This window comes from Bos grunniens, chromosome 20, assembly GCF_055505025.1.
Source record: "Bos grunniens cultivar Pamir isolate PY7600 chromosome 20, Bosgru_T2T1.0, whole genome shotgun sequence".
In the NCBI taxonomy this organism is placed as follows: Eukaryota; Metazoa; Chordata; class Mammalia; order Artiodactyla; family Bovidae; genus Bos; species Bos grunniens.
Genome location: NC_141184.1, coordinates 180092 through 204820, shown reverse-complemented (window position 1 = coordinate 204820; position 24729 = coordinate 180092). Strand labels below are relative to the sequence as shown.

Sequence of the window (24729 nt, the reverse complement as noted above, 5' to 3'; positions counted from 1 at the left end):
GGACCTGGGCACCTGCCTGGCATGTCCACTGGGCAGGGGCCACAGATCTGGGACACCTCGGGGGTCCTGCCCACAGGGGGCAACGTCCCCGAACAGACAGCAACATTTGGGAGACTGTTTTGGGTAAATCTCAGGTAGGTGGAGAGAATTTCCTAGAAGATGTGCATCTGAGGGGGCGTTTGCAAAACTAGAGACAGGGTCCCTGGCTTCTGGGCCTCACACCCTACAGAGCAGGAGACACAGGTGCCCTGGGAGCCAGAGAGCCCCCTGCGGAAACCGCCTGAGATGGGAGGGGGCATGGGAGGAGGTCTCCGAGGAGGAAGGGGTGTCAATGCCGCTTCAACAGGATGAGGGGGAAAGGGGCAACCGCTGTGGAGGCGTCCACGTGTCTCAGGAGCCTCCGAGTCTGCATCAGACCAGGGCCCCCAGGACCCACCTGTCTCTGAGAGTAGTGGCTGCCCGCACCCTGCCTGGGGAGGGTCCATGGCCCAGTGCAGCTGCCGGCAGAAGTCCTGGCGGTCATCCACGTGGATGTAGTCATAAATATTCTGGTGCATCACATCTGTCTGGAACATGAGTCAGTCATTTTAGCCTTACCCCAAGGGAATGTCCACACTGTATTCCAGGGTTAATGACCACAAAAACATCTCATCCATCTGTCAAAGGCAAGTCACAGCCGTGAAGAGAAAGTCCCTCCCCACAGGAGGCAACCAACACTGCCTGGAGTCCAGGCGTCCAGCCCACAAAGTGCCCCCCCAGGCCAGGCGGTGCCTCCAGGGGCAGATCAAGGGCTCAGAGATCAAACTTCATTTGGGATCAAGATTCCCACTGTTCAAAGCTGACTCCAACTGCATCGAGCTGTGTGCTTATGTCTGGTCACCTTCCAGCCTCTTTGCTACACTCGGATCACAAAGTTAATTAGGGAAGCACACCTGTACGGTGAGACAGGGCTGGGCTGGGGTCCCCTGGCCTGACCGCTGCCCCCACAGGATGTTGCAAGGACTCTGACCCACAGCCCTCTCTCTGGTCCTGGGTCCCCCCACCTGCTCAGGCCCTAAGCGCTGCCCCACTGCCCAGGTCCACGCTGGGACCCCGCAGTCGGGGGCACCAAGGCCCTGCCTCGGGCTATGAAGGCAGATATCAGCGGACTCGATTGTCGGTACTGTTGGTGAAACCATCCAGAGTGTCGACAAACACCGAGGCTGGTGCATGTCTTCCCATCTGAACTGAACGGCACCGCTCATTAACCCCTGGGACCCCCGTCCCGCAGAAGCCCCTCGGCGCCTTCAACTGGCCCACTGCTGAGTTTCAGTTGTTTCTCAACTGGGTCACTGTAAAAACCAGATGGAGTAAAAGTTCCTGAGGATCAGGGCTTCACAAAGGAGGCTACCTTCTTAGGAGGTAATAGGCAACCTCACTCAGAGTGGATGGGGGGCCACAAGGTGAGGGAAGAGCCTCCATGTGAGGGGGGGCTCCAGGTGAGGGGGCCTCCAGGTGAGGGGGGGCTCCAGGTGAGGGGGAGCCTCTATGTGAGGGGGAGCCTCCAGGTGAGAGGGGCCTCCAGGTGAGGGGGCCTCCAGGTGCATGAGAATCAGAAGGTGCTGCAGGTGTCAGCAGGAGGGGTCTGGTGTGTCCCCGTCCCCCGTGAGTCCTCATTCATGCCAGAGCCCTGGACAACACTGACCAAGGACTACAGCACTTCTGACCTTAGCGTCCGCTTCTTTCTGTGAAACCTGTGTTTTAGACTGTGGGGGCGAGTGTGCGCACATGATTAGAGTTTAGCCTTCGAGTTACAATCACACTCATTTTCTACCTTCCTGGGGTTACCTGTTTGACATTCAAGGGCCACAGTTACAAGAGGAGCCCGAGGAGACATGGTGCCCACCTGGAGGCTCCCTCTCACCTGGAGGCTCCCCCTCACCTGGAGCCCCCCCTCACCTGAAGTCACCCCTCACCTGGAGGCTCCCCTCACCTGGAGGCCCCCCTCACCTGAAGTCACCCCTCACCTGATGTCACCCCTCAACTGGAGGCTCCCCTCACCTGGAGGCCCCCCTCACCTGATGACTCCTCCTCACCTGACGGCTCCCCTCTCACCTGGAGGCTCCCCCTCACCTGGAGCCCCCCTCACCTGATGTCACCCCTCACCTGGAGCCCTTCCTCACCTGAAGTCACCCCTCACCTGATGTCACCCCTCACCTGATGTCACCCCTCACCTGGAGGCTCCCTCTCACCTGAAGTCACCCCTCAACTGGAGGCCCCTTCACCTGGAGGCTCCCCTCACCTGGAAGCTCCCCTCACCTAGAGGCTCCCCTTCACCTGGAAGCTCCCCTCTCACCTGGAGGCCCCCTCACCTGGAGGCTCCCCTCATCTGGCTGCTCCCCTCACCTGGAGGTTCTAGAGTCATAAGGGCATGTCCCATAGTGAAGCTCTCCTCATGCAGTTTAGTGATGCAGGCGTAACACAGAATGTGAAACGTGCCCACATCATAGTCACGCAGCTTCCCCACCCAGTCAGGACTCAGAACCCTTCCCTCCGCCCTCTGTGGAGGCGACCACGGCACAGACCCCGCACCCCGGGCTGGTTCTGTTCTCAAACGGAGCCCTGTGCCCTCTGTGCCATCTCACGATGGTGGCGCGGCCCCTGGTGCCTGAAGCAGTGGTTCAGCCCCTCCGTGGTGTGGCTCTGGGGAGGCCGGTGGGGAGTCCCTCCCTGCCGTCTGGGCCTCTCACCGGCGCGGCTGCTGTGTCTTCCAGGGCGGTTCTGCTGAGCCTGCACCCCGGCCTGGAATGTGGGCCATGGGGTGGACAGGGCCTCAGCCCCAGCAGAACACACCGCCAGCCGCCAGAGTGAGCGTGCAAGCACACCTGCTCCAGCCGTGTGCGAGCCCAGGCGCTCCGCGTTCTTTGTGAGCCGTGCGTCCCCACGTCACAATTTCTGTTTAGTGTTCAATCGGCACATCAGGAGGACTAACGAAGCGGAGCGCCTTCCCACAGGTTTATTGGTCTTCAGATGAATGTACGCATGCGCACCGCCTGCTGCTGTCGTCCTCTCGAATCTCCACGGGGCCGCCTGGCTGCCCTGTCACCTTCTGCACCCTCCCGGGTGGGAGTCCTGTCTTGGGTGGACTCCTTGGCAGACATCTTCCCACTCCTGGGCCTGCTGTGCTCCTCATGGCTCTGACACGGCCTGATCTGTCAGTCTGTCCTCATGGTCAGGGCTTTAGGGCTTCTGTCCTCTCTGTGTGTTTGTTCCTCAGATACCTCCTGACTCTGCCCTGTCATCTTCTAGAAACTTCCACCATCTACCATTGACTCTGTGTGGTGTGAGGCAGGTGTCAAGATTCATTTTTTTCAAGAGGATCCAGTCCATGAGGCACCATTTACTGACAAGACCAGCACCTGCCCACCTCCTGGCAACTTCGGCTTCACTGTGAACCAAAATCTGCTGTGAACCTCCCCTGTCTTACGAGGCCGTGTGTCCTTCTTTGCACCAACCCCACTGGTCTCAGCCACTGAGCTGGACATGAGGTGCCGTGTCTGGGAGTGTATGTCCCAGAGACCATTGATGCCCTCTCCCATGGTGCTGGGTTTGCTCAGGTCTCTGCATTTCCAATCAGCTTGTCCAATTTCCTCCCAGAAAAGCACAGTGCTTGTTCTTTGGTGTGGTTGTTACGTCGCTAAGCTGTGCCTGACTCTTAGAGACACCATGGACTATAGCCCGCCAGGCTCCTCTGTCCATGGGATTCCTCAAGCAAGAAGACTGGACTGGGTTGCCATTTCCTTCTTCAGGGATCTTCCTGACCTAGGGATTGAACCTGTGCCTCCTGCATTGGCAGGTGGATTCTTTTCCACTGAGCCACCAGGGACGCCAGTTACTCTATAACTTGATCTGTCACCTTTATGATAATAATGTTAAGTCCTCCATTCACAGCATATCTTTCCATTTTCTTGTTGTTCAGTTGCTAAGTCATGCCCGACTCTTTGCAACCCCATGGACTGCAGCACACCAGGCCTCCCTGTCTTTCCCTGTCTCCTGGAGCCTACTCAAACTCATGTCCACTGAGTTGGTGATGCCATCCAACCATCTCATCCTCTGTCGCCCCCTTCTCCTCCTGCCTTCAATCTTTCCCAGCATCAGGGTCTTTTCCAGTGAGTCAGCTCTTTGCATCTAGTGGCCAAAGTATTGGAGCTTCAGCTTCAGCATCAGTCCTTCCAATGAATATTCGGGACTGATTTCCTTTAGGACTGACTGGTTGGATCTCCTTGCTGTCCAAGGGACTCTCAAGAGTCTTCTTCAGCACCACAATTAGAAAGCATCAATTCTTCGATGCTCTGGATCTTTAAATTTCTTTAAATAATGCTTTATATTTTCTGAGTGGAAGTACTATGTATGATTTGCTTGACTCATTACTAGGAATTTTCCATCCTTCTTTGATGGATGGCATTTTCCCCTCCATGGTTTTGATTAAAGGAAAAAACTGTGCTGATGTCTGAGTGCTGGTATTTCTCACTGTAGACTAATAAGTAGGCACTGTGGTCCACATATTCCCCTGGTGAGTTTCAGCAGAACCCCAGGGGCGCCCTGCTGCCCCATTTGCCGTCTCCGCACACCTCAGATAATCCACGAACGGCTGCAAAGGGTGGGTCCGCGGCTTAACTGACACAGGAGGAGATCGACTTGGAGGAGGACAAGCAGAGCTGAAGGAGGCATCGCAGATCAGGCGACTCTGAAGGTGTTAGAGAAGCCCGGAGGGTTACTGTGCACGGAGTCACAAAGAGTTGGACACAGATGAACAACTAACACACACACACTTAAATGTCGACACTTTCTGGGATGAGAAAACCGAGATCGTGGCAGTTAGCCTGGCTTCCCTTCGTCTTTCCTAATGTCTAGGGTTTGATTCCTACAAACGAGGTCAAGAAGAAATGGTGGGGGATCTGCGAAGCAGGGGAGAGTGACGTGTCAGCTGTTCACAGAGCACAGAACAAGCCCGCTCTGGTCAGGTCAGAGCGTCTCATCTTGGCTCCGAACCACCCTCCGCAGAGTTGAGGATAAAAGCACAGCCATTTTCACAAACAGCTCATTCCAGTAGTGACCATCTTTGTCTTTTGTGCAGAGAGAGCATATATCCGCTCTCCATGCCCGTGGGCCCTTAACTGCTTCCTGCCACAGGCCCTCACATCCGTCCTGATTCACCTGGGGATGAGACGCTCCCACTGCTGACCTCGGAGAGAATGGACAACGTCTTGTAGCAGCAGAGGCCAAGGGCAACTAAAATATACATCTAAAGCCTATTTGTTCATCTCAAAGAGCACTGAAATGCAAGATGCTGAGCCGATGCACTCAGGTTGCCACAGGAAACGGCTGGTTCCTGACTTTTTGTAAAGCACTTTGCCCAAGAAGCTGACAATAATAGCACAGGGCTGGTCTAATATGTTCACGAAATGTTTTACATAAACTAGAGGCACTGCCTGATTTAATGGCATTTGGAAACAATTTCCTTATAATAAAAGGCAAAACTTTTTTTTTTTTTTTTTTAACTTCTAACACTTCAGAGGAAATAACCCAGTTCCAAGAAAACAAAAGCTCCAATTAGCAAGTTCAGACCTGGAATCGGGTCTCTACAGGGCACCTGCATTTCCCACTGAAACCCAACACAGGGGTGGGACCTTCGAATTACACAGTCAAAGGCAGGTGGTGTGGGTGTCCCGAGAATTTACAGAGCAACTCAGGCAACAGCGATTGGGGCAAAAAATGAAAAGTCTCAAGGGGCACACGCGACCACATCTCATTTTTCTAGATCCAGATGCTGCACACACCGTCCAGCGGCGCGAGGAAGGCTTCATTACTTGGGACTCGAATCGTCGCGCCCACGGCCTCTCTCCGCCCCCGCGGGCCTGGGAGAGGGGCGCTGCTCGAGAGGGGCCCGGCCCCGTGAGCGCGGCCTCCGCGGAGCGACCAAGGAAGGAGGTCCCGCAGGACGCAGGCAGGTGGAGAGGCGCTGAGCGCGCGCCCGGAGGCCCGTCTGGCAGCTTGCGGGAGAAGGCCGGCGTCTAAGGGGCGGAGCCGGATGCCCGCAGGCCTCCCGACCTCTGACCTCCGGGCTTCTCCCCGAACCCCGAACCCAGGCCGGCCGGTGGCCGTAGCTTCTGGCCCATTGGGAAGATTTTCGGTATTAACTGCACGTCTTGTCCCCCATCTCCTTCCTCGCTGGGCTCTGACCCGGGTGCTGCGAATGTTTCGCCTGGCCCGCAGAGGTGCCCTGGCTCCGCGGGGTGGTCTCCAGCCTCCAGGCAAGCACACCAGCGGGCGGGCCCCTTGGTGGACTGTCCACCTCCCAGGGGCCACCGTGGCCTTGCCGGCGAGGGGGTCTCAAATGTGCTCTAGGGCCGGCTCAGCCCCACTGCCCTCCACCCGCGGTGCCTGCAGCTCTCTCTGGCTCACCCTGTGTCTTTAAGCTTACAGTCATTCTCTATAGTCAAGTGCCCCCGGAGGAGGGCCTGAGCCCAGACACACTGTATTCTGGGTTTTTCCAGGTTCTGTCTTGTTCTCTCTCAAATCCACCTGTTTTTATCTTGAATTCCTCAGGGAAGGTGCCAGGGCTGGCAGTTGGTGGCTTCCTGGAGTTTATAACCCTGTGCTATGAGCTCCCTGCAGAGGGCTGGGGTGGGGGACAGGTTTTTTTTTTTGGGGGGGGGGTGGCCACACTTGTGCCCAGCTTGTCCTCAGACCCCAGCCGCCCAAGTTGCAGAGCCAGGAGGTTTTACCAGTGTTTGACTCTGGGCTGGGATTGCTCGTGAGACTTTTCCCTCCCAGAGGCCAAGCTAGGTCCCACTTCCTTTCCTGGGGCTTCTCACTGAGCCACCTCCTTGGACCTAGGGTTGGATGGACTCCATCCTGCTCTGCCCTGAGGTTCCTGCTCTGCCCTGAGGTCTGGAATCGTCCAGGCTGTGCTGACCTGGGGCAACATCCTGGGCGAGCTATCCGCACACCAGCAAGAGTGATTCTGGAGCACACTGCATCCTGACTGTATGTCGCATCCGGGGTTTGAGACACTGAAGTGCAGCTCAGGACACGTCCCTGCCCTGGCCCTGACCAGCCTCTCGCAGCGAGGAACGCAGAGGTAGGGCTGCAGGCGCAGAAGTCCCTGCTTTGAGACCAGGAACACCCAAGACACCATCATGCCTCTCGCCATGACCCTGAGCCTCAGACAAAGCCAGGTGTGCAAAATCTCATCTGACAAAAGGTCGGTGATTTAAAAAAAGAAAAAGTTTTATTTTAGAGACATTTTAAACCTTGAAGTTTAAAAGTTCAAGGTCCTGGGTGGCTCAGACAATAAAGAATCCGCCTGCAATGCAGGAGACCCGGGTTTGATCCCTGGGTTGGGAAGGAAAGGCAATCCACTCCAGTATTCTTGCCTGGAGAATTCCCCGGACAGAGGAGTCTGATGGGCTACAGTCCACGGGGTTGCAGAGTCAGACATGACTGAGCAACGAAGCACACACACGCCTTGAAGACAGCGCGCCTTCAAGGCAGCGGGACTGAACCCAGCAGACAGGGCGCTGTGCTTACCTGGTGGAAGCCCAGGTAGTCCACGATCGTGGCCGACGCGTAGAAGATCATCCCTTCCGCGCTCACCACCAGAGCGAAGCCGTGGAGGGACTAGAACAAAAAGAACGCCGACGTCACTCGCATGACATCACTCGCAGTAAAAGCATCAGGCACTGTTTCTGGTTGGCTTTTCAACCATTTCCTCCCTGTTTTGTGGTCTGAATTCATAACCTCCAGAAAGGCCCGCGTTTAGTTTTTTATGACTATTCGCAAAGTGTCCTGAGCCAGCAGGTGACATGAGAAACTTGGTCACCATTTATAAGGCTCATGACTTGGGTTCTTTTTCTAATGATTATCAAACGATGTTTTATAAAATACAAACATCACCATGGTGAGATGAGACACATGGATACCTGGAACACAACAGGAACGTTTGCGCCACGAGGTGGGTTTTCCCGTCCTCTTCTATACCACGTTCTGGTTTGTCTAGGAATTTTTATCATGAAAAATGTTGAGCTCCAAAAAGGGCTATTTCTGTATCTACTGAAATCATCACATAGATTTTCTTTAGTCTATTAATGTTACACTACCAGATCTTCTGATGGTGCATCATTCTTGCCTATGGAGGGCAAATCTTATCTGGTCATCATTTCTAATATGTTCTTGGAACTGACGCATTTCACTTGGGAAATATTCATCTATATTCAAGGAAATCCACCTATAAGCTTCTCTCTTTATTTTGGTGTTCAAGCGTACCTAAATCATCAAACATCCTTTCCCTCTTTTTTCATTTTCTATACCCACTTATTTATGATGAGAAAATGTATTCCTAGAACATCTGGTTCACCTCACCTCTAAGATCCTCCAGTCTGGGTGCATTTTGGGGAGATGGTGAGTGAAAAGGGGGTGAATTCTAGTATCATTATTCACAATATCTTAATGATTGTTAAATCTGTTATGTCTGTAACTATTGTGGCATGCACTGTTTGGGCTCATTTAACGTTTCCCTTTTTTTGAAAAGCAGGCCCTCCAGCCCCTCCTGCACAGGCTTCCCAGAGCCAAGGCTAGTGAGGGTGCGTGAGGGACCACAGGCACGTAAGCATGTGATCAGTGCCCACCCTGTCAGCCAGCTGTCTGCCTGCCCGTCTGTCTGGCGTCCTCCTCGTCCTGACAAGGCAGACAGCAGCCCAGGCGGTGTGGGTCCTGGCGAGTGCAGGCGCCACGTGTGGAGTGGCTCACTATGCTGTGTGCCACCCCCTGCAGGCGGGCGCGAGCAGTCTGACTCTCCGGGGCCAGGGCAGAGCCGGAGGTTAGGGAGGATTAGGCAGCTGGACGGTGGCGCTCACAATACCTCAGCTGGAATCTTTAACATGCAGACATTTAGAGACTTTGCATTAACTTCCATGAAGCTTGCAGCTATCAGCAATACATTATAATATTCATTTCTCTTAATTCTTGACCATGCTGGGTACTTCTTTCTTTTTTCTAATCTTTGCCAATTTTATGTGATAAATTATTTTACCATCATTATAATTTTCATTCTTTGACTATTAATTAGATTGAAAAGCATTTCACACATTCATTGGTAACTTGTATTTCTTTTTTGGTAAAATACCTGTGCATGTTATGTGCTGATTTTTCTATTAGGATTTATAAATATCAATTTCTAGGAGCTTTCAAATTACTGGTATTGAAGATTTCTAGGGAGCCCAGGATAATGTTGTTCAGTCTCTAAGTCATATATCTTTGTGACTCCATGGACTATAGCTCTTATGTCCTCCACTATCTGCTGGAGCTTGCTCAAATTATGTCCATTGAGTCAGTGATGCCATCCAACCACCTCATCCTCTGTCGTCCCCTTCTCCACTTGCCCTCAGTCTTTCCCAGCATCAGGGTCTTCTCCGATGAGTCGGCTCTTCCCATCAGGTAGCCAAAGTATTGGAGCTTCAGCATCAGTCCTTCCAAAGAATATTCAGGACTGATTTCCTTTAGAATGGACTTTAGTTTGATTTCCTTGTAGTCGAAGGGACTTTCGAGAGTCTTCTCCAGCACTATAATTTGAAAGCATCAATTCTTTGGTGCTCAGCCTTCTTTATGGTCCAACTTTTACATCTGTACATGACTACCACTAGCAAAACCATAGCTTTAATTATACAGACCCTTCTCGGCAAAGTGACATCTCTGCTTTTTAATAGGCTGTCTAGGTTTGCCATAGCTTTTCTTCCAAGGAGCAAGTGTCTTTTAATTTCATGGCTGCAATCAAGGTCCACTTGGAGCCTATGAAAAGAGAATCGGTCACTGCTTCCACTGTTTACCTTTTATTTGCCATGAAGTGATAGGATAATGGCAGCCACCTAAATCCAAAGCCTCACACTTCTAAAAACTGATGGAGAACCACAAGGACAGGTAAAACTACAGAACTCTGCACCCCGTCATGATGAGGACACACAGAGGTGATGAACTGCAAGTTACATATAATCAGAAAAGGCACCGTAAAGTCCCAGTAAGCTTATGATGACTGCTTCAAAAGAACAAAGTGTGTAATTCCTCCTCAAGAAACTAGAGACAATTAAACACAATGTAAGGAGGAGGATAAAGCACAAGCTGGAATTAAGATTCCAGTATCAACATCAATAACCTCAGATACGCAGATGACACCACCCTTTTGGCAGAAAGCGAAGAGAAACTAAACAGCCTCTTGATGAAAGTGAAAGAGGAAAGTGAAAAAGCTGGCTTAAAGCTCAACATTCAAAAAATTAAGATCATGGCATCTGGTTTCATCACTTCAAGGCGAATATGGGGAAAAAATGGAAACAATGACAAACTTTATTTTCTTGGACTCCAAAATCACTGCGGATGGTGACTGCAGCCGTGAAATTCAAAGACGCTTGCTCCTTGCAAGAAAAGCTATGACCAACCTAGACAGCATATTAAAAAGCAGAGACATCGCTCTGCTGACAAAGGTCCATATAGTCAAGGCTATGGTTTTTCCAGTAGCCATGTATGGATGTGAGAGTTTGACCATAAAGAAGGCTGAGCACTGAAAAATTGATGCTTTCGAACTGTGGTGCTAGGGAAGACTCTTGAGAGTCCCTTGGACTGCAAGGGATTGAACAAGTCAATCCTAAAGGAAATCAGTCCTGAATATTCATTGGAAGGACTGATGCTGAAGCTGAAGTTCCAATACTTTGACCACCTAATGCAAAGAGCCAACTCATTGGAAAAGACCCTGATGCTGGGAAAGATAGAAGGAAGAGGAAAAGGAGACGACAGAGGATGAGATGGTTGGATGGCATCACCGACTCAATGGACATGAGTTTGAACAAACTCTGGGAGATGGTAATGGACAGGGAAGCCTGGTGTGCTCCAGTCCATGGGGTTGCAAAGAGTTGGACACAACTGAGAGACTGAACAAGAAGAAGAAGAAGGAGAGAAAAATCAAAAATAAGAGAAGAAACGATGAAAACTCTTCAAATAGTTAAATAATAAAGATTGTTACAAAGTGGAAAATTGCTTCTTTAAAAAGATTAATAAAATTGATAAGCTCCTAGATGATTTATCAAGAAAAATACTACTGACACAAGGAGTTTTAAAGAATACATCATTACATCCCCTACAGATGCTAAAAATACAGTGAGGAAGTATTAAAAATGATACTCAAGAAATTAAATAATTTACCAGAATTAACCCGTTAGAGATGGAAACCTTGAAGCACAATTTCTGTAGAAGAAACGAAGTTATCAAGGCACTAACCCAGGATAACGTGCCTGACCCAGGTGCTTTAAAAATCTTTAAAAATAAGATAATAACAATGCCCCTAAATTGTCTCAGAAATAGAAAGTGAAGAAAAGTCTCCAATTCTTAAGAACTATAACATGGACAGTTAATTATGATAAGAAAACTCAATAAAAATAAAATTACAGACTTTGACTATTGATGCCAAATATGCTAAATAAAATATTAGCAAACAGATTTCAGTTTCACTTTATGAAAACAATACATTGTGACCAAGATAATTTACTCCATGAGTGCACGCTTGGCTCAGTATCGAGAAAGTCATCAATGTAATACACCAAGCTTATTAGTCCCTGGGTCAGGAAGATCCTCTGGAGAAACACGCTTGGCTCAGTATCAGGAAAGTCATCAGTACAATACACCAAGCTTATCGGTCCCCGGGTCAGGAAGATCCTCTGGAGAAACACGCTTGGCTCAGTATCAGGAAAGTCATCAATACAATATACCAAGCTTATCGGTCCCTGGGTCAGGAAGATCCTCTGGAGAAGGGCATACCCTTCTCCCACTCCAGTATTCTAGCCTGAAACATCCTATGGGCAGATAAGCCTGGATGGCTACAGTCCATCTGACTCCAAAGGCAGACATGACTGAGCAACTAACCAGACAAGCAAGTTTATAGATTTAAGGAGAAAAATCTATAACTTTTGCCATCTTCATAGATGGCAAAAAAGCTTTCAACAAAATGCAACACTAATTTCTGATTAAAAAACACTCAAGAAAATAGGAATTATGAATACCTTGTAACATGATACTGCGTGTGGACGTGTGTGTGTGTCCACGTTATTCCTAAGGTAGCAACTTAATTAATGAGGAATATGCTGGAAAACCCTGGCTTGCCTGGCTTCCTGATCTTCCAGGAGGATCAGGAAGCCAGGCAAGGATGCCCTGACATCCCTCTCCAGGGGTGTGTGAACTACAGTGCCCCTCCAGTCCACCGTACACTGTGGCCAAACCTGCTCATTTACATATGTGCACTACAAGAGCAAAGCTAAATAGTTCCGAGAGAGACAACATGGCCCGTGGAGGCTGAAACACCACCTGCCACTTACAGAAAAGGTTTGCTGAGGCCTGTCCTATAGTTTCTGGGGTGTTAACTGTTGCAACTAGAAGGGAGCTCAATGGGAGGTTTAACACTGAGAAGGTAAAAGGATTACTACCTGCAGAGGACTCCTTCGTTTATTTGGAAAACCCTAGAGAATCAATGATAAAGTGACCCAAGTGAAAGACTTTAGTAAACAGGAAGGATATAAAATTAAATACATAGTCAATAGCCTTTCAGTTCAGTTCAGTCCCTCAGGCGTGTCCGACTCTTTGTGACCCCATGAATCGCAGCACGCCAGGCCTCCCTGTCCATCACCAACTCCCGGAGTTCACCCAGACTCATGTCCATCGAGTCGGTGATGCCATCCAGCCATCTTATCCTCTGTCGTCCCCTTCTCCTCCTGCCCCCAATCCCTCCCAGCATCACAGTCTTTTCCAATGACTTAACTCTTCGCGTGAGGTGGCCAAAGTACTGGAGTTTCAGCTTTAGCATCAGTCCTTCCAAAGAAATCTCAGGACTGATCTCCTTTAGGATGGACTGGTTGGATCTCCTTGAAGTCCAAGGAACTCTCAAGAGTCTTCTCCAACACCACAGTTCAAAAGCATCAATTCTTCGGTGCTCAGCCTTCTTCACAGTCCAACTCTCACATCCATACATGACCACAGGAAAAACCATAGCCTTGACTAGACGGACCTTTGTTGGCAAAGTAATGTCTCTGCTTTTCAATATGCTATCTAGGTTGGTCATAACTTTTCTTACATACTAGAATAATGACCATATTAGAGGACAGTCTGATGGATAAAGTCCTCTTTAGAAGACCTAACACTTGCAAACTCAATCAGAAAAACGCAAAATTTATGTAAAGAAAACGTTAAAACATCTCAAGAGACACCAAATTATATGTGAACAATAGAAAGACATCCTTTGGTCTTGGACAGGGTGACTCACCATCATAAAGATGAATTTATCAATGGAGTGCAATGTCCCGCCCAAAAGGAAATTGTGTGTTCTGCCCAACCTGACATCACACAAGATTCCCAAGGAAACCCCCAGAAAGGGACACAGCCTCACAGCTGCACACGGGACCTTGCTCTGCTGTGAAGCCACACCTTAGCTGCTAGAGTGTAACTCAGAGAAGAAACATCACAGCACTCAGGCAAACATACAGTAAACACTCAACAAAAGATCTTATTCAAGAGGGAAGCACTAACCGGCTCCCTAGTGGTTCAGTGGATAAGAGTCTGCCTGCCAATGCAGGTGACACGGGCTCGACCCTTGGTCTGGGGAGATCCCACAGGCCAAGGGGCAAAGTCCACGAGCCCCAGCTACTGAGCCGGAGCACCTACAGCCCATGCTCTGCAACAAGAGAAGCCAGCACAGCGAGAAACCCAGGCGCCACAACCAGAGAAACCCACATGCAGCACTGAAGACCCAGCACAGCCAAATAAATGAATAAATAAACAAAAAATTTTTTTAGAAAAAGAGGGAATCACTAAGATGTTAAAGCAGCCTAAGACATATCAGAGATGCCAGGGGCTCACAGCTGAGATCAGATTGCTGCCTCAGATGCAGACGTCACATTCCCCCGGAGAATCCTTGCGCAGCCTGTGCCCACACGACTTGAAAAGCCACAGCCCACGTGAGCTGTGACACCCAGCGGCTCGCCTCGGTGCACAGTTCTGGGTGAGTTTCTGACACACAGGTGCAAACATCAGGGTGGTGATCTGCAGTCAGATTTAGACTTTGCGCTGAGTCTCCTGCATGAGCAACCCAAGCTCACACAGCCCCCCGAGGCACCCCTGCCCCCAGCAGTCTGCCGCCAGCGACCACATCTCACCAAAAGCCTGTTATCAAAATACCAGCCACAACCCCCGGACTCCAGTGAAGTGACAGTCAACCCTGTGCACTCTGTGTCCACCGGAACGTCCGCGTTCCCAGACGGCAGCATTTGTCACGAGTTCCTGTGCAGTTCCAGGGAAGTGCCTGTTCCCACTGCCCACACACCTTCGGGCAGCGGGGGGGAAGGTCCAGTGTTTGCCTGCACTCATCCTGGTGGGGGGGTCACAAGTCTGTGACCATGTCCGAATCTCCCCCACGTGCCTCTGCTAGGAGGCCCCAGATTTCTTGGTGGGGGTGGGGAGACCCGTGAAACATCTGGGCTGTTACAGGGTGTAACAGAGGCCAGGTTTTCCTGTGTGCTGACCGGCAGGGTGTGGGTAGATCTCCAGGACAGGAGGCTGGGCACGGAGAGCCCCGTCTGTGAGTGGTCCCCAGGCAGACTGAACGCACCCCCGCTGGGCGGTGACAAGTCCGGACAGTGCCCCTCGTGGTTTCTGCACCACTTCAGACATACTTCGCCTAAAAACACAAAACCTGCGTGTCCATGTTCACAGCCTGGAGGACTTTTGGAAGCACCATCAGCCTCAGAATCTATGATGAGCTGGACCACTGAGGCTTGGACGCCCATGTCCCTCAGACACCAACACGTACAAGAACCGCACTTCGAAATACCAGCTCTTCTCATATTGTGGTAAAACGTATACAGCAGAAAGCTCACCATTTTAGCCACACTCACGCGCGCAGTTCATCCCCACAAGCCCTGTGGTTGTACAGCCGCCAGCGGCATCATCTCCAGAGCCTTCTCATCTTCCCAGGCTGACAATCCGGCCCTCCCCAGTCCCGGCTGCCACCATCTGCTTCCTGTCTCCAGGAGCCTGACTCCTCCAGGGGCCTCCTGAGTGGACTCACAGGACTGGCCCTTCCGGGCCGGGCTCGAGCTCTCAGCACGATATCCTCAAGCTCATCCGTGCAGAGCCTGTGTCAGAATTCCCTTCCTCTTCAAGACTGACTAGTACTCCACTGCACCCACAGGCTGCACTGCATATCCCCTGCCGCTCAACGGGCATCTGGGCTGCTCTCAGCTCCTGGTAGGGGCTCCCGGATTCACGCGCGTCTGGATGGAAGATGCTGCGTGGATGGATGATGCCTAAGGCAAGGAGGAAAGGCCACCGCCTTCCCTTGCTGCAGCGCTGCTGGGCACCTGCTGGGCACCTGCGTGGTGGGACCTGCTGCCCCCAGAGCTGGGCATCCCCCAGGACGAGGGCGGTGCTGGTGCTCACACCGCTGCCCGTGGCCCTCCTGCAATGGCTTCCAGAGCCTGCCCTGCAAACCTGGCCTCCTGTGACCCAGGGACTCGGCAGAACACCCGCTCAGGGTGCCTGCCTCCTTCCCCACCCTGCCCCGCAGCCGGCAGGTTCTGGTGGCCGAGGCCCTGGGGGCTGGTGCAGCCTGCTGCCTCTGCCACTGTGACCAAGCCCTCTGGCCAGGAAAGCCGGAGCGGGCAGCCATGGGCCTCGCGCCTGACCCAGAGCTGGCAGGAACCTCTCAGGAAAGGCCTGCAGGCTGCCCATCTAAGTCCCACCCCAGTAATCTGGGCAGAAGCAGGGTGGCCATGCCAAGGCCACCGCAGGCTTTGGTGGCCTTGTGGTGTGGCTCCATTACTGTGGCAACGAGGTTACTGTCCCTCCTTCTTATAGACTCACTGACCAGTGGCCACGTGGCCCAGACGCCACGCGGGGCTGGGCGGTGGTGGCCCGAGAGCCTTGTCCCCCTGCCCCGGGCAAGCTGCAGGCGTGGGGACCCCCACTCGCCCCCAGCGGTGGGAGTGGGCGAAGTGGGCGCCACCAGCTGTCCACACAGAATTTCCCATCTCAGAGGCAGCCCAGACTCACAACGTCCCACTAGTAAGAGTCCAAAGACCAAAGAGATGCTCATGGTCTGAGTGCATCAAATGCCGTCTCCAAAAAGATTTTACGAGATTAGTCACAGCCGAAAACAACCTTAATTTTAACTCACCAGGCAGAAATTTTAAAAAGAAAAACGACCGTAAACGCTGTTTGCCGAGTCATATGGATTCAATATCAGATCGACATTCTGGCCTGGAAGCCTCACGCCAAATACTGCTGCACATGTGGGACCGGCCGGAGCAAATATGCATCGCAAACGTTTGTTTGTTTTCTCTCTCTCTTTTAATCCTGCAAGACTTTTGTGTTTTTTTTTTAAATATGGTACATGGAAAATGAGATCACTTCTCCAAGCGGAGAAAAGAATTTGGCCCCAAGCTGAAGGCTGCGCTTTTTTAAGAGCAGAAACAACCGCGTCCGCGCTCAATGACAGCCGGTCACGGGGGCTGCACCTGCCTCTGCAGGGCCGGCCCGCGCCCCGCCCCCGACGCCGCCGGCGGCCCCGGGCAGGGGTCGGCGCAAACGGCTGAGCAAGCGGGACTTCCTCTGGGCAGCCCTTGAACATCCTGGTGTCTTCCAACACAGGCAGAAAAATAGCCGGCGAGCACTTCAAAGATTGCTCGTCAAGGTCACAGCAGAGGAAAAAGAAGAGGGAAAAGGAACAGTTCCAGCAGCCCCTCTCCTCGCCCCTCCTTGGAATGAAGGGAAGTTGGGAGCTGGGCCCTCCCCTGAGAGCTGTCGCCACGGCAACGGAGCAACACCACAGGCCGGGCCATAGGCCGCCAGTCACGCGAGCGGGGCACCGGCCGCTGGGCCTGCTGGAGCCAGATCACTCGCTGGGCCTCGCCGCGGGGCCCGTGTGCGTGCGAGGCGCTTCTGCTGGGGATGGCTCGCCGGCTGTTTATAGATCCCACAAACAGTAAACTTGGCCTTGGGCTCCAGCCTCGGAAAGCGACAGCGCTTGCAAACAGTTCTTGAAAGAGGCAGTGGGCTGCCAGGGCAGCGCCACGAGAGTGGAGGCAGGTGCGGACCCCCGGGCCCTGGGAGCTGGCCCCGTGCTAGCCCGGCCCTGCTCCGCCAGCCACGGCCCCAGGGTCGTCCTCTCCAGGTGAGCAGCTGGACAGTGCAGGTGTCTGGACGGTGAGGCTGGCTCTGGGCCCTCCTGCGGCTGGTGGGAGGGGAGCCCAGAACCAGACACAGAATGTAGCCACTGCAGACGTTGCTCTCCTTCCCTGGGTGGACGTGACCAGTTCAAAAACACCTCAACCAAGAGCTGCTTTTTCAACAGCTGTGTGACCTTGGACAAACTACTTAACCTCTCTGGGCCTCAGGTTCCTCTTCTGAAAAACATGGATGACAGCAGGGACCGTCTCTGAGCTCAAATAAGCACCCACACGGAGTAAGGGCAGAATCAATATCGGTCCTGTTAATTTGAACCTGGGGCTTTGTGCTGGAACGAGTGATTTACCAAAAGTGTTGGCAGTGTTTTCTAAAGAGAAAACAAAGCCTTTTTGAAGATTGGGACGACTCTGAATGTAAACTTGGTTTAGCTCCTGAGAAGCAGTTATGGGCAATCGATAAACAGGTGCTCCTGATGACCCTGAAGGAGCGGCAGTACTCCGTCTGAGAGGCAGGTCCATCCTGCCGGGCTCCTGGGGTGGGAGGGGTTGCCCCCACTCACCCCCCCAAATCTCCAACCGGGAGCCACCAGCCTCAGCCTCATAGCCGAGGGTCACTCCAGACCTGTGGACACGTTCTAGACCATTCCTCTGCCCCTGGGGAGCCCAAGGGGGCCTGCAGGAGGGAGGGGTGCCACTGGGAGCCGGAGAGAGCCCCTGTGGAAGAGCCATCACACAGGAAAGCCCAGCCAGGCTGGCCCGACGGCAACAAAGTGTGCTGCCAGCGCAGCCCTCAGGAAGGAGCTGGTGTGAGCCCTCAGCCTGCACGCGGAACACACCGGGGCTGAGCTGGGCTCCATGGGGGAGGACTGGGCTCCACGTGGAACAAACTGGGGGTAAACTCAGGCTCCACGGTGGGGGAACCCGGGCTCCACGGTGGGGGAACCCGAGCTCCACAGTGGGGGAATCCGGGCTCCACATGGAACAAACCAGGGGTGAACTGGGCTCTGTGGTGGGTGAACCGGGCTCCACGGGGGGGAACCCGGGCTCCATGGCGGGGGCAGGGGGGCGACCCAGGCTTCATGGTGGGTGGACCTGGGCTCCATGGTTGGGGAACGCAGGCTCCACATGGAACAAACCGGGCCACAGCCTTGGCTGTGGGACAGGCAGGTTCTCAGGCCCCACGACATTCAGCTGCTCCTCCATGAACCCAGGGTGACCCAGAGCGAGCCAGGAGCTTTTCCCTAGTGATTAAACCCTGCAGATGCCGCAGGCCCGCAGCGTCTCAGTGCCCAGTGGTGAGCGGCGAGGCTGACAGTGAGGCCATGCAGCAGGCGCAGCCTGGCCCGTAGGTCGTCCTTCATGGGGCCGGCCTGCGTCCTTACCTCTGCTCAAGTCCCCACTGGGACCCTCCTTATGACCATGGGCTCAGTGAGGGCAGAGCCTGGGGCACACACGTCCAAGCCCGGGAGAGCCCAGGGCAGAGCAGAGCTTGAGTGGCCACAGGGGTAAGCTGACCAGGAAGCCCTGCTTGGGGACCACGGACGATCAGGGGCTCAAGGTAGACAGCTGGAGTGACCATGGACGGCCAGGAGGCACATAGCAGAGAGCTTTAGGTCTAAAAGCCACAGAGTGGCCCCAAACAGCTAAACTTATCTTCAGGGGTGGGGCCAGGAACTGTGGGCTTCTGACCGCAGGGAGACTGCTGGATGGACAGAAAGCACTACCGTGCATCACGGTGGACACAGCCTGAGGCCGATACCGCCCTGGACACTCAGTGGATGTCAGGCCCTGGGGTGGGGCCCGGGGTCTGCTAGGCAGTGAGGGCAGCCTGCCCTTTGGGGCTGTGTCCACCCAAAGGCCAGCCCCCAGGGAATTTACACTTTTACTTACGTCTGTCAAGTCCCTGAAAGAAGAGCCACATCAAAGAAGTTTGGGAACAACAGGGTCACAGCAGAAGGTGAGACAGTATTTCTCGGAGCACAGAGACCAGAGTGGGAGATGGAGCAGCCCCTGCAGCAGCCCGCTCAGCGGATCCAGAAAACGCGTGGATGCAGGTACGCGGACATCAAGGCGCTCTCCCCAGAGCCGAGGGGTAGGAGGGCCTGGGATGCCCATGCCATGCCTCAGACGCACACCTGCGACCTCGCCAACACCACCCTCCAGCAGTCGGGACCCCAGGTGTGCGACGCTCCCTCCTGCAGCCTGCACTGCCCCCACCCCACGACGGCAACCCTGAGACCCCTCCCCCAGGCCGCCCGCCTCCCACCCCTGCCAGCTCACTCTGTGCCCCACTATGCGGGCTCTGGGGTTTTGTACACCTGTCTCTAGAGAACCCGTGGGCCCAGCACCAAGTGGAGGGAACTGCAGCAGGGAGTCCTCAGCCACAGCCACCAGGAGAGGGCACTCTTGGCCCCCGCGGTTCTCCCAACCAGGGGAAGGGGTCTCTAGGTCTTCCTCTAGGATCGGCCCCCACGTTCTCCCAACCAGGGGAAGGGGTCTCTAGGTCTTCCTCTAGGATCGGCCCCCACGTTCTCCCAACCAGGGGAAGGGGTCTCTAGGTCTTCCTCTAGGATCGGCCCCCACGTTCTCCCAACCAGGGGAAGGGGTCTCTAGGTCTTCCTCTAGGATCGGCCCCCACGTTCTCCCAACCAGGGGAAGGGGTCTCTAGGTCTTCCTCTAGGATCGGCCCCCACGTTCTCCCAACCAGGGGAAGGGGTCTCTAGGTCTTCCTCTAGGATCGGCCCCCACGTTCTCCCAACCAGGGGAAGGGGTCTCTAGGTCTTCCTCTAGGATCGGCCCCCGCGGTTCTCCCAACCAGGGGAAGGGGTCTCTAGGTCTTCCTCTAGGATCGGCCCCCGCGGTTCTCCCAACCAGGGGAAGGGGTCTCTAGGTCTTCCTCTAGGATCGGCCCCCGCGGTTCTCCCAACCAGGGGAAGGGGTCTCTAGGTCTTCCTCTAGGATCGGCCCCCGCGGTTCTCCCAACCAGGGGAAGGGGTCTCTAGGTCTTCCTCTAGGATCGGCCCCCACGTTCTCCCAACCAGGGGAAGGGGTTTCCAGGTCTCTCTCTAGGATCGGCCCCTGCGATTCTCCCAACCAGGGGAAGGGGTCTCTAGGTCTTCCTCTAGGATCAGCCCCTGCGGTTGTCCCAACCAGGGGAAGGGGTTTCTAGGTCTCTCTCCAGGAGAGCAACAGCCTGGAGGCAAGAAAGTCTGCACTCTTGTTCTCGGCACGTCTCTTGTGGTTCCTGAGAACTTCCCGGGAATTGTGCTGGCTTTTCCAGAAACCGCGCCAGCTCGGTTGGCACAGGTCAACAGCCTGCTGAGTGAGCGTGGTCGTCGGGGCTCCCAGACATGCAAGGCCCTCTCACGGCGCTTCCTTGAGGCCCATGGGTGCCACAGGGTCGCGTGAGTCACCTGCCCGGGCCCAGGGCCAGTGGCAGGAACAGCAAAACCCCCTCACTCGGGAATCAGCACGCCGGCCCATTTGCCACCCCTCCCCAGAGGATCTTGACTGCTTTAACCCAAGGACACTGCTGTGGCCTCAGAGGCAGACACAGCACAACCCAGCGACGCTGTGTGTCCCTGCCTGCAGCAAGGTTCAGGCTTCTGTGTCACAGGGCGAGCCAGCATAGGCTCCACGCCCCTTGCAAAGTCACCCCCCTTATCCTAGTGGGGGCCCAGGGCTGTCTGGGTCAGGATGAGGAGGGCTGCGGCCCGAGCCCAGGCCGGGCGTTCGGGGGGAGCAGAGAATAGAAGAAAGAGCCCTTTCCTCCTCTGCTGGGCCCCTTGGGTTGCCTGGTGGGTAAGGGAAGCAGGGCTTCAGGACACAGCTGAGCTGCACCCCCAGGCACTCACTCCCCCACCCTGTGCACACCCCAGGCCAGGGTTCCTCCCAGGGCAGCCCTTCCTAGAGGAGACCGTCACCTAGGAGGCAAGTCCACCCGGCCCACCCCGCCGCCGACCCTCTGGCCCCCACCACCATGCGCCAGGACACAGTCCGGGGAATGCTGGCGGGTGGGGCAGCACAGAGCAGAGGATTAGACGAGCATGAGTTTAACATACAGATTTAAGGAGGTAAACGAATAGCAAAATGAAATAATAGGAAGAAACTGAGCAAATCAAGGGGAACCACTTACTAGGTAAGACAAGGCAGGGAGGAAGAGGAGACTGGCGGGCCACAGTCCGGGGGTGCAGAGAGCCGGACGGGACCGAGCGATTAAGCAGAGCACAGAGGACCGCGGAGGTCCATGTGATGGGCGCAGCCTGGAGGACTGGCCCTGGGGCAGCAGAGAAGGACAGCAGGCAGCACGGGAGAAAGAGCTGTGAGTGGGAGGACCGCCCAGGGGCCCCGGGCGCGGAGCTCCAGAGGTGGAACCAGTAACCGGGAAAAACATCCAAACTGAAGAAGAAAGACCTCAGATGGAAAGAACTCAGAGCACCAAGCAGGAAAAACAAGACAAAAGACACATCACAGTGAAATTCAAGAGTATCAGGCTCTTGAAAGACAGGCTCGCAAAAGCTCCAGACAGAGCCAGAGCGGACGTGCCACAGAGAACAGGTCGCAGAGCCCGGTGGCAGACTGGGCTGCAAAGCGTGGGATGGGACTGATGAAGGTCGAGGGGAAAACTTCGAATCTAAAAGTCTATACTCAGCCAAATTGTGATCCAAGTGTGAAAGCACGGGTGTGATGCAGAAAGATTTCACAGGAGCTCCACAGGGAAGCGCTCGGGGGCTGTGGAGAGCGGGGCCGCGTGCGGAGCCTCAGAGGGGCCTGAGAACTGAGGACCGCGGCAGGACCTGTGCCGGCCAACTTCTGGACAGTCACTGTGTTCACGCAGGGCCACTGGGCGGTCCCCGAGAACAAAAGCGGAGTGTGTGACTCCTTTAGCATGAGAAAGCGCGACCTGAATGGGGAGCTAGAGAGAAGGACAAGAAACCCAGGAAAGCACAGTCAATAGAAATTACAAAATACAAGGGCAGACATTAGCCCTCAGCAAGAGTAATTACATGAAGAATAAAGACGCTAGGCTCCCAGCCAGGGCCCATGGTGCACTGGCAAGGCCAGTTAACGAGAGCGGGAGCCTGGCGGTGACAGCAAGGGGCCGCCGCAGCTGCAGGAGCCGGAGAGCGGGGCAACCTGAGCGTCCAACGGACACCCAGCAGGACGAGGGGCAGAGTAAAAGCGCAGAGTTTGAGGGCTTCCTGCTCCGGCAGCCGCCCGGAGCCGGGGCAGTGGAGCGGCCTGCTCGCAGCTCCCTGAGTGGCTGCCCCCGGCTTCCCAGGGTTTCAGGTGTCCGCATGCTCTCACCACCACCACAGCTCGCTTCTGCTCGACTGAGCGGCATCACGGCTCTGCTAGAACCTGAGCTGCTCGGTGCTCCAGACGTTCCTCAGCGGGGGTAGGGGGGTGCACTATGCTTAGTGACCGCTGGGCAATGACTTACCCCTGCCTCCCACAGCGAGCAGTGCACCACCTTCTCCCCACCTTCCGGTGAGCCCCGGGCTCCAGGTCCCCACTGCCACTTGGTCACGGCCTGTTCCACGTGGAGAAAGTGGAACTGGGAGGCCCAGGAGTGCCCCCACCCCTCCAAGGCAGGCAGGTGCCCCCTCCCCTCAGGCACCTCCCCGTGGCCTTCCCGACTCCTCCTCTTTGTCTCAGAGCCGACCCTCCTGTCCTGAGTGTGGAGTTTCAGAGAGGCGAAAGCTCGGTATTGGAGCTTTAGCTTTAGCATCAGTCCCTCCAATGAATATTCAGGACTGATTTCCTTTAGGATGGACTGGTCTGATCAATACCTGACTCCAATACATTGGCCACCTGATGCAAAGAACTGCCTCATTTGAAAAGACGCTGATGTTGGGAAAGATTGAAGGCTGGAGGAGAAGGGGATGAGAGAGGATGAGATGGTTGGATGGCATCAACGACTCGTTGGACGTGAGTTTGAGTAAGCTCTGGGAGTTGGTGATGGACAGGGAGGGCTGGCGTGCTGCGGTCCGTGGGGTGGGACATGACTGAGCCATTGAACTGAACTGACCTGAAACACTTGGTCCTTCTCATTCTCTGTACTGGTCACCCATGGGACCTTTGGGCCGGAAACTCAGTCCCGGGTTCTGGGAATCTTCTGGGTCACTTCCTTGACCATTTCCTCCCCTCTGATCTTTCTGGAGCTCTGAGTGCACAGGTCCCCGGGGCCTGGTGACTTCCCCAACTTTCCTGTTTTTCTCCGCCTGTTCCTCAGTTACGCGCGGGAGGACTCAAACTCTGGACCTTTCCACGGATTTCCAGGTTTTGCTCTCATGCCTTTAAGTTTTGAGCGCTGTTAAGATCTCCAGCCGGCCTCTCACGGGCGCGTGTGTCCCCCTGTCTGAGGAGCCCGAGGGCCGCCTGGCCTGTCTGTGCACCCTCTCCTCTCCACACGGCCGTCTCCATGCAGCTGCTTTCTCGTGGTTCCTGGGTTTGGCTCCATCAGCCTCTTCCCAGAGACCCACAGCCTCTGAGCGTGCCGGACCCGAGGAGCGGGCGTGAGCCCCTGTGCAGCCTCGGAGCTGCGAGCCCCGCGCAGAAGCCTGGACGTCCACACCTTTAGTGCTGCCTTTAGTTTTGTGTAAAGTAACAAGTTCACAGGCTCCAAGAACAGGTCAGGAACCCGTGCCTCACTCAGCCAGCCGCACAGCCACAATTACTGCACATGTATAGACGCAGAATGTGCGGGTCACACTCAGGAGACAGGAAGCAGAGGCCGATGGCTGGTGGTCAGGGAAGGGATGCAGGACGGCCAGCCTCCTCCAGGAGAGAAGGGGAAGCACTGAGAAAGGAAAACACCAAGAAAGATGCAACATCTCAGAAGAGAAACAGACGCCATGAAAAAAACTGAGAATTTCAGATGAGAAATAAAATACATGAAGTAAAAATTCCACTGGACGGGCTGAAGAGCAGGATGGAGGTGACAGAGAAGAGCCAGTGAAGACAACAGGAAGCAATCAGCCTGAGAGAGAAAATACGGGGAAAAAGTGAGGGGTGCCTCAGTCCCTGTGGACAGGATGAGAAAGCCTAACAGCTGGGCAGGGGGCTTTTGAAGTGAAAGAGACTGGGGCAATAGAAAATATTTGAAGACTACGGCTGAAAACTTCCCAAATTTGGTGAAAGACATAAATTTATAGGCTCAGGTAGTTCCTGCATGCTTGCTGAGTTGCTTCGGTTGTGTCTGACTCTTTGCGGCCCTGTGGACTGTGTAGCCCACCAGGCTCCTCTGTCTGTGGGATTCTCCAGACAAGAATACTGGAGTGGGTAGCCATGGCACTTCTCCAGGGGATCTTCCAGACCCAGGGATCATACGTGAGTCTCTTTGTCTGCCGCATTGGCAAGCAGGTTCTTTACCACTAGCTCCACCTGGGAAGCCCTCAGAAAGCTCAGCGAACCCTAAATAGGACAATCTAATAAACCCAGCATATACAAGCCCAAGCATATCAAAATTAAGCAG

At 54.3% G+C, this 24729-nt stretch overlaps 1 protein-coding gene across 4 annotated transcripts in view; it reads right to left on the bottom strand.

Moving 5' to 3' along the window:
* Window positions 1–24729, bottom strand: part of AHRR (aryl hydrocarbon receptor repressor) — an 87173-nt gene that overhangs the window by 14496 nt on the left and 47948 nt on the right. For all 4 annotated transcript variants that reach the window (XM_086362335.1, XM_086362337.1, XM_086362338.1 and 1 more), the window contains exons 5-6: window positions 7573–7662; window positions 437–566 (exon numbers count right to left, since the gene is read on the bottom strand). In XM_086362335.1, coding sequence (XP_086218461.1) covers window positions 437–566; window positions 7573–7662 — 220 coding nt within the window. The remainder of the gene's footprint in view (window positions 1–436; window positions 567–7572; window positions 7663–24729) is intronic.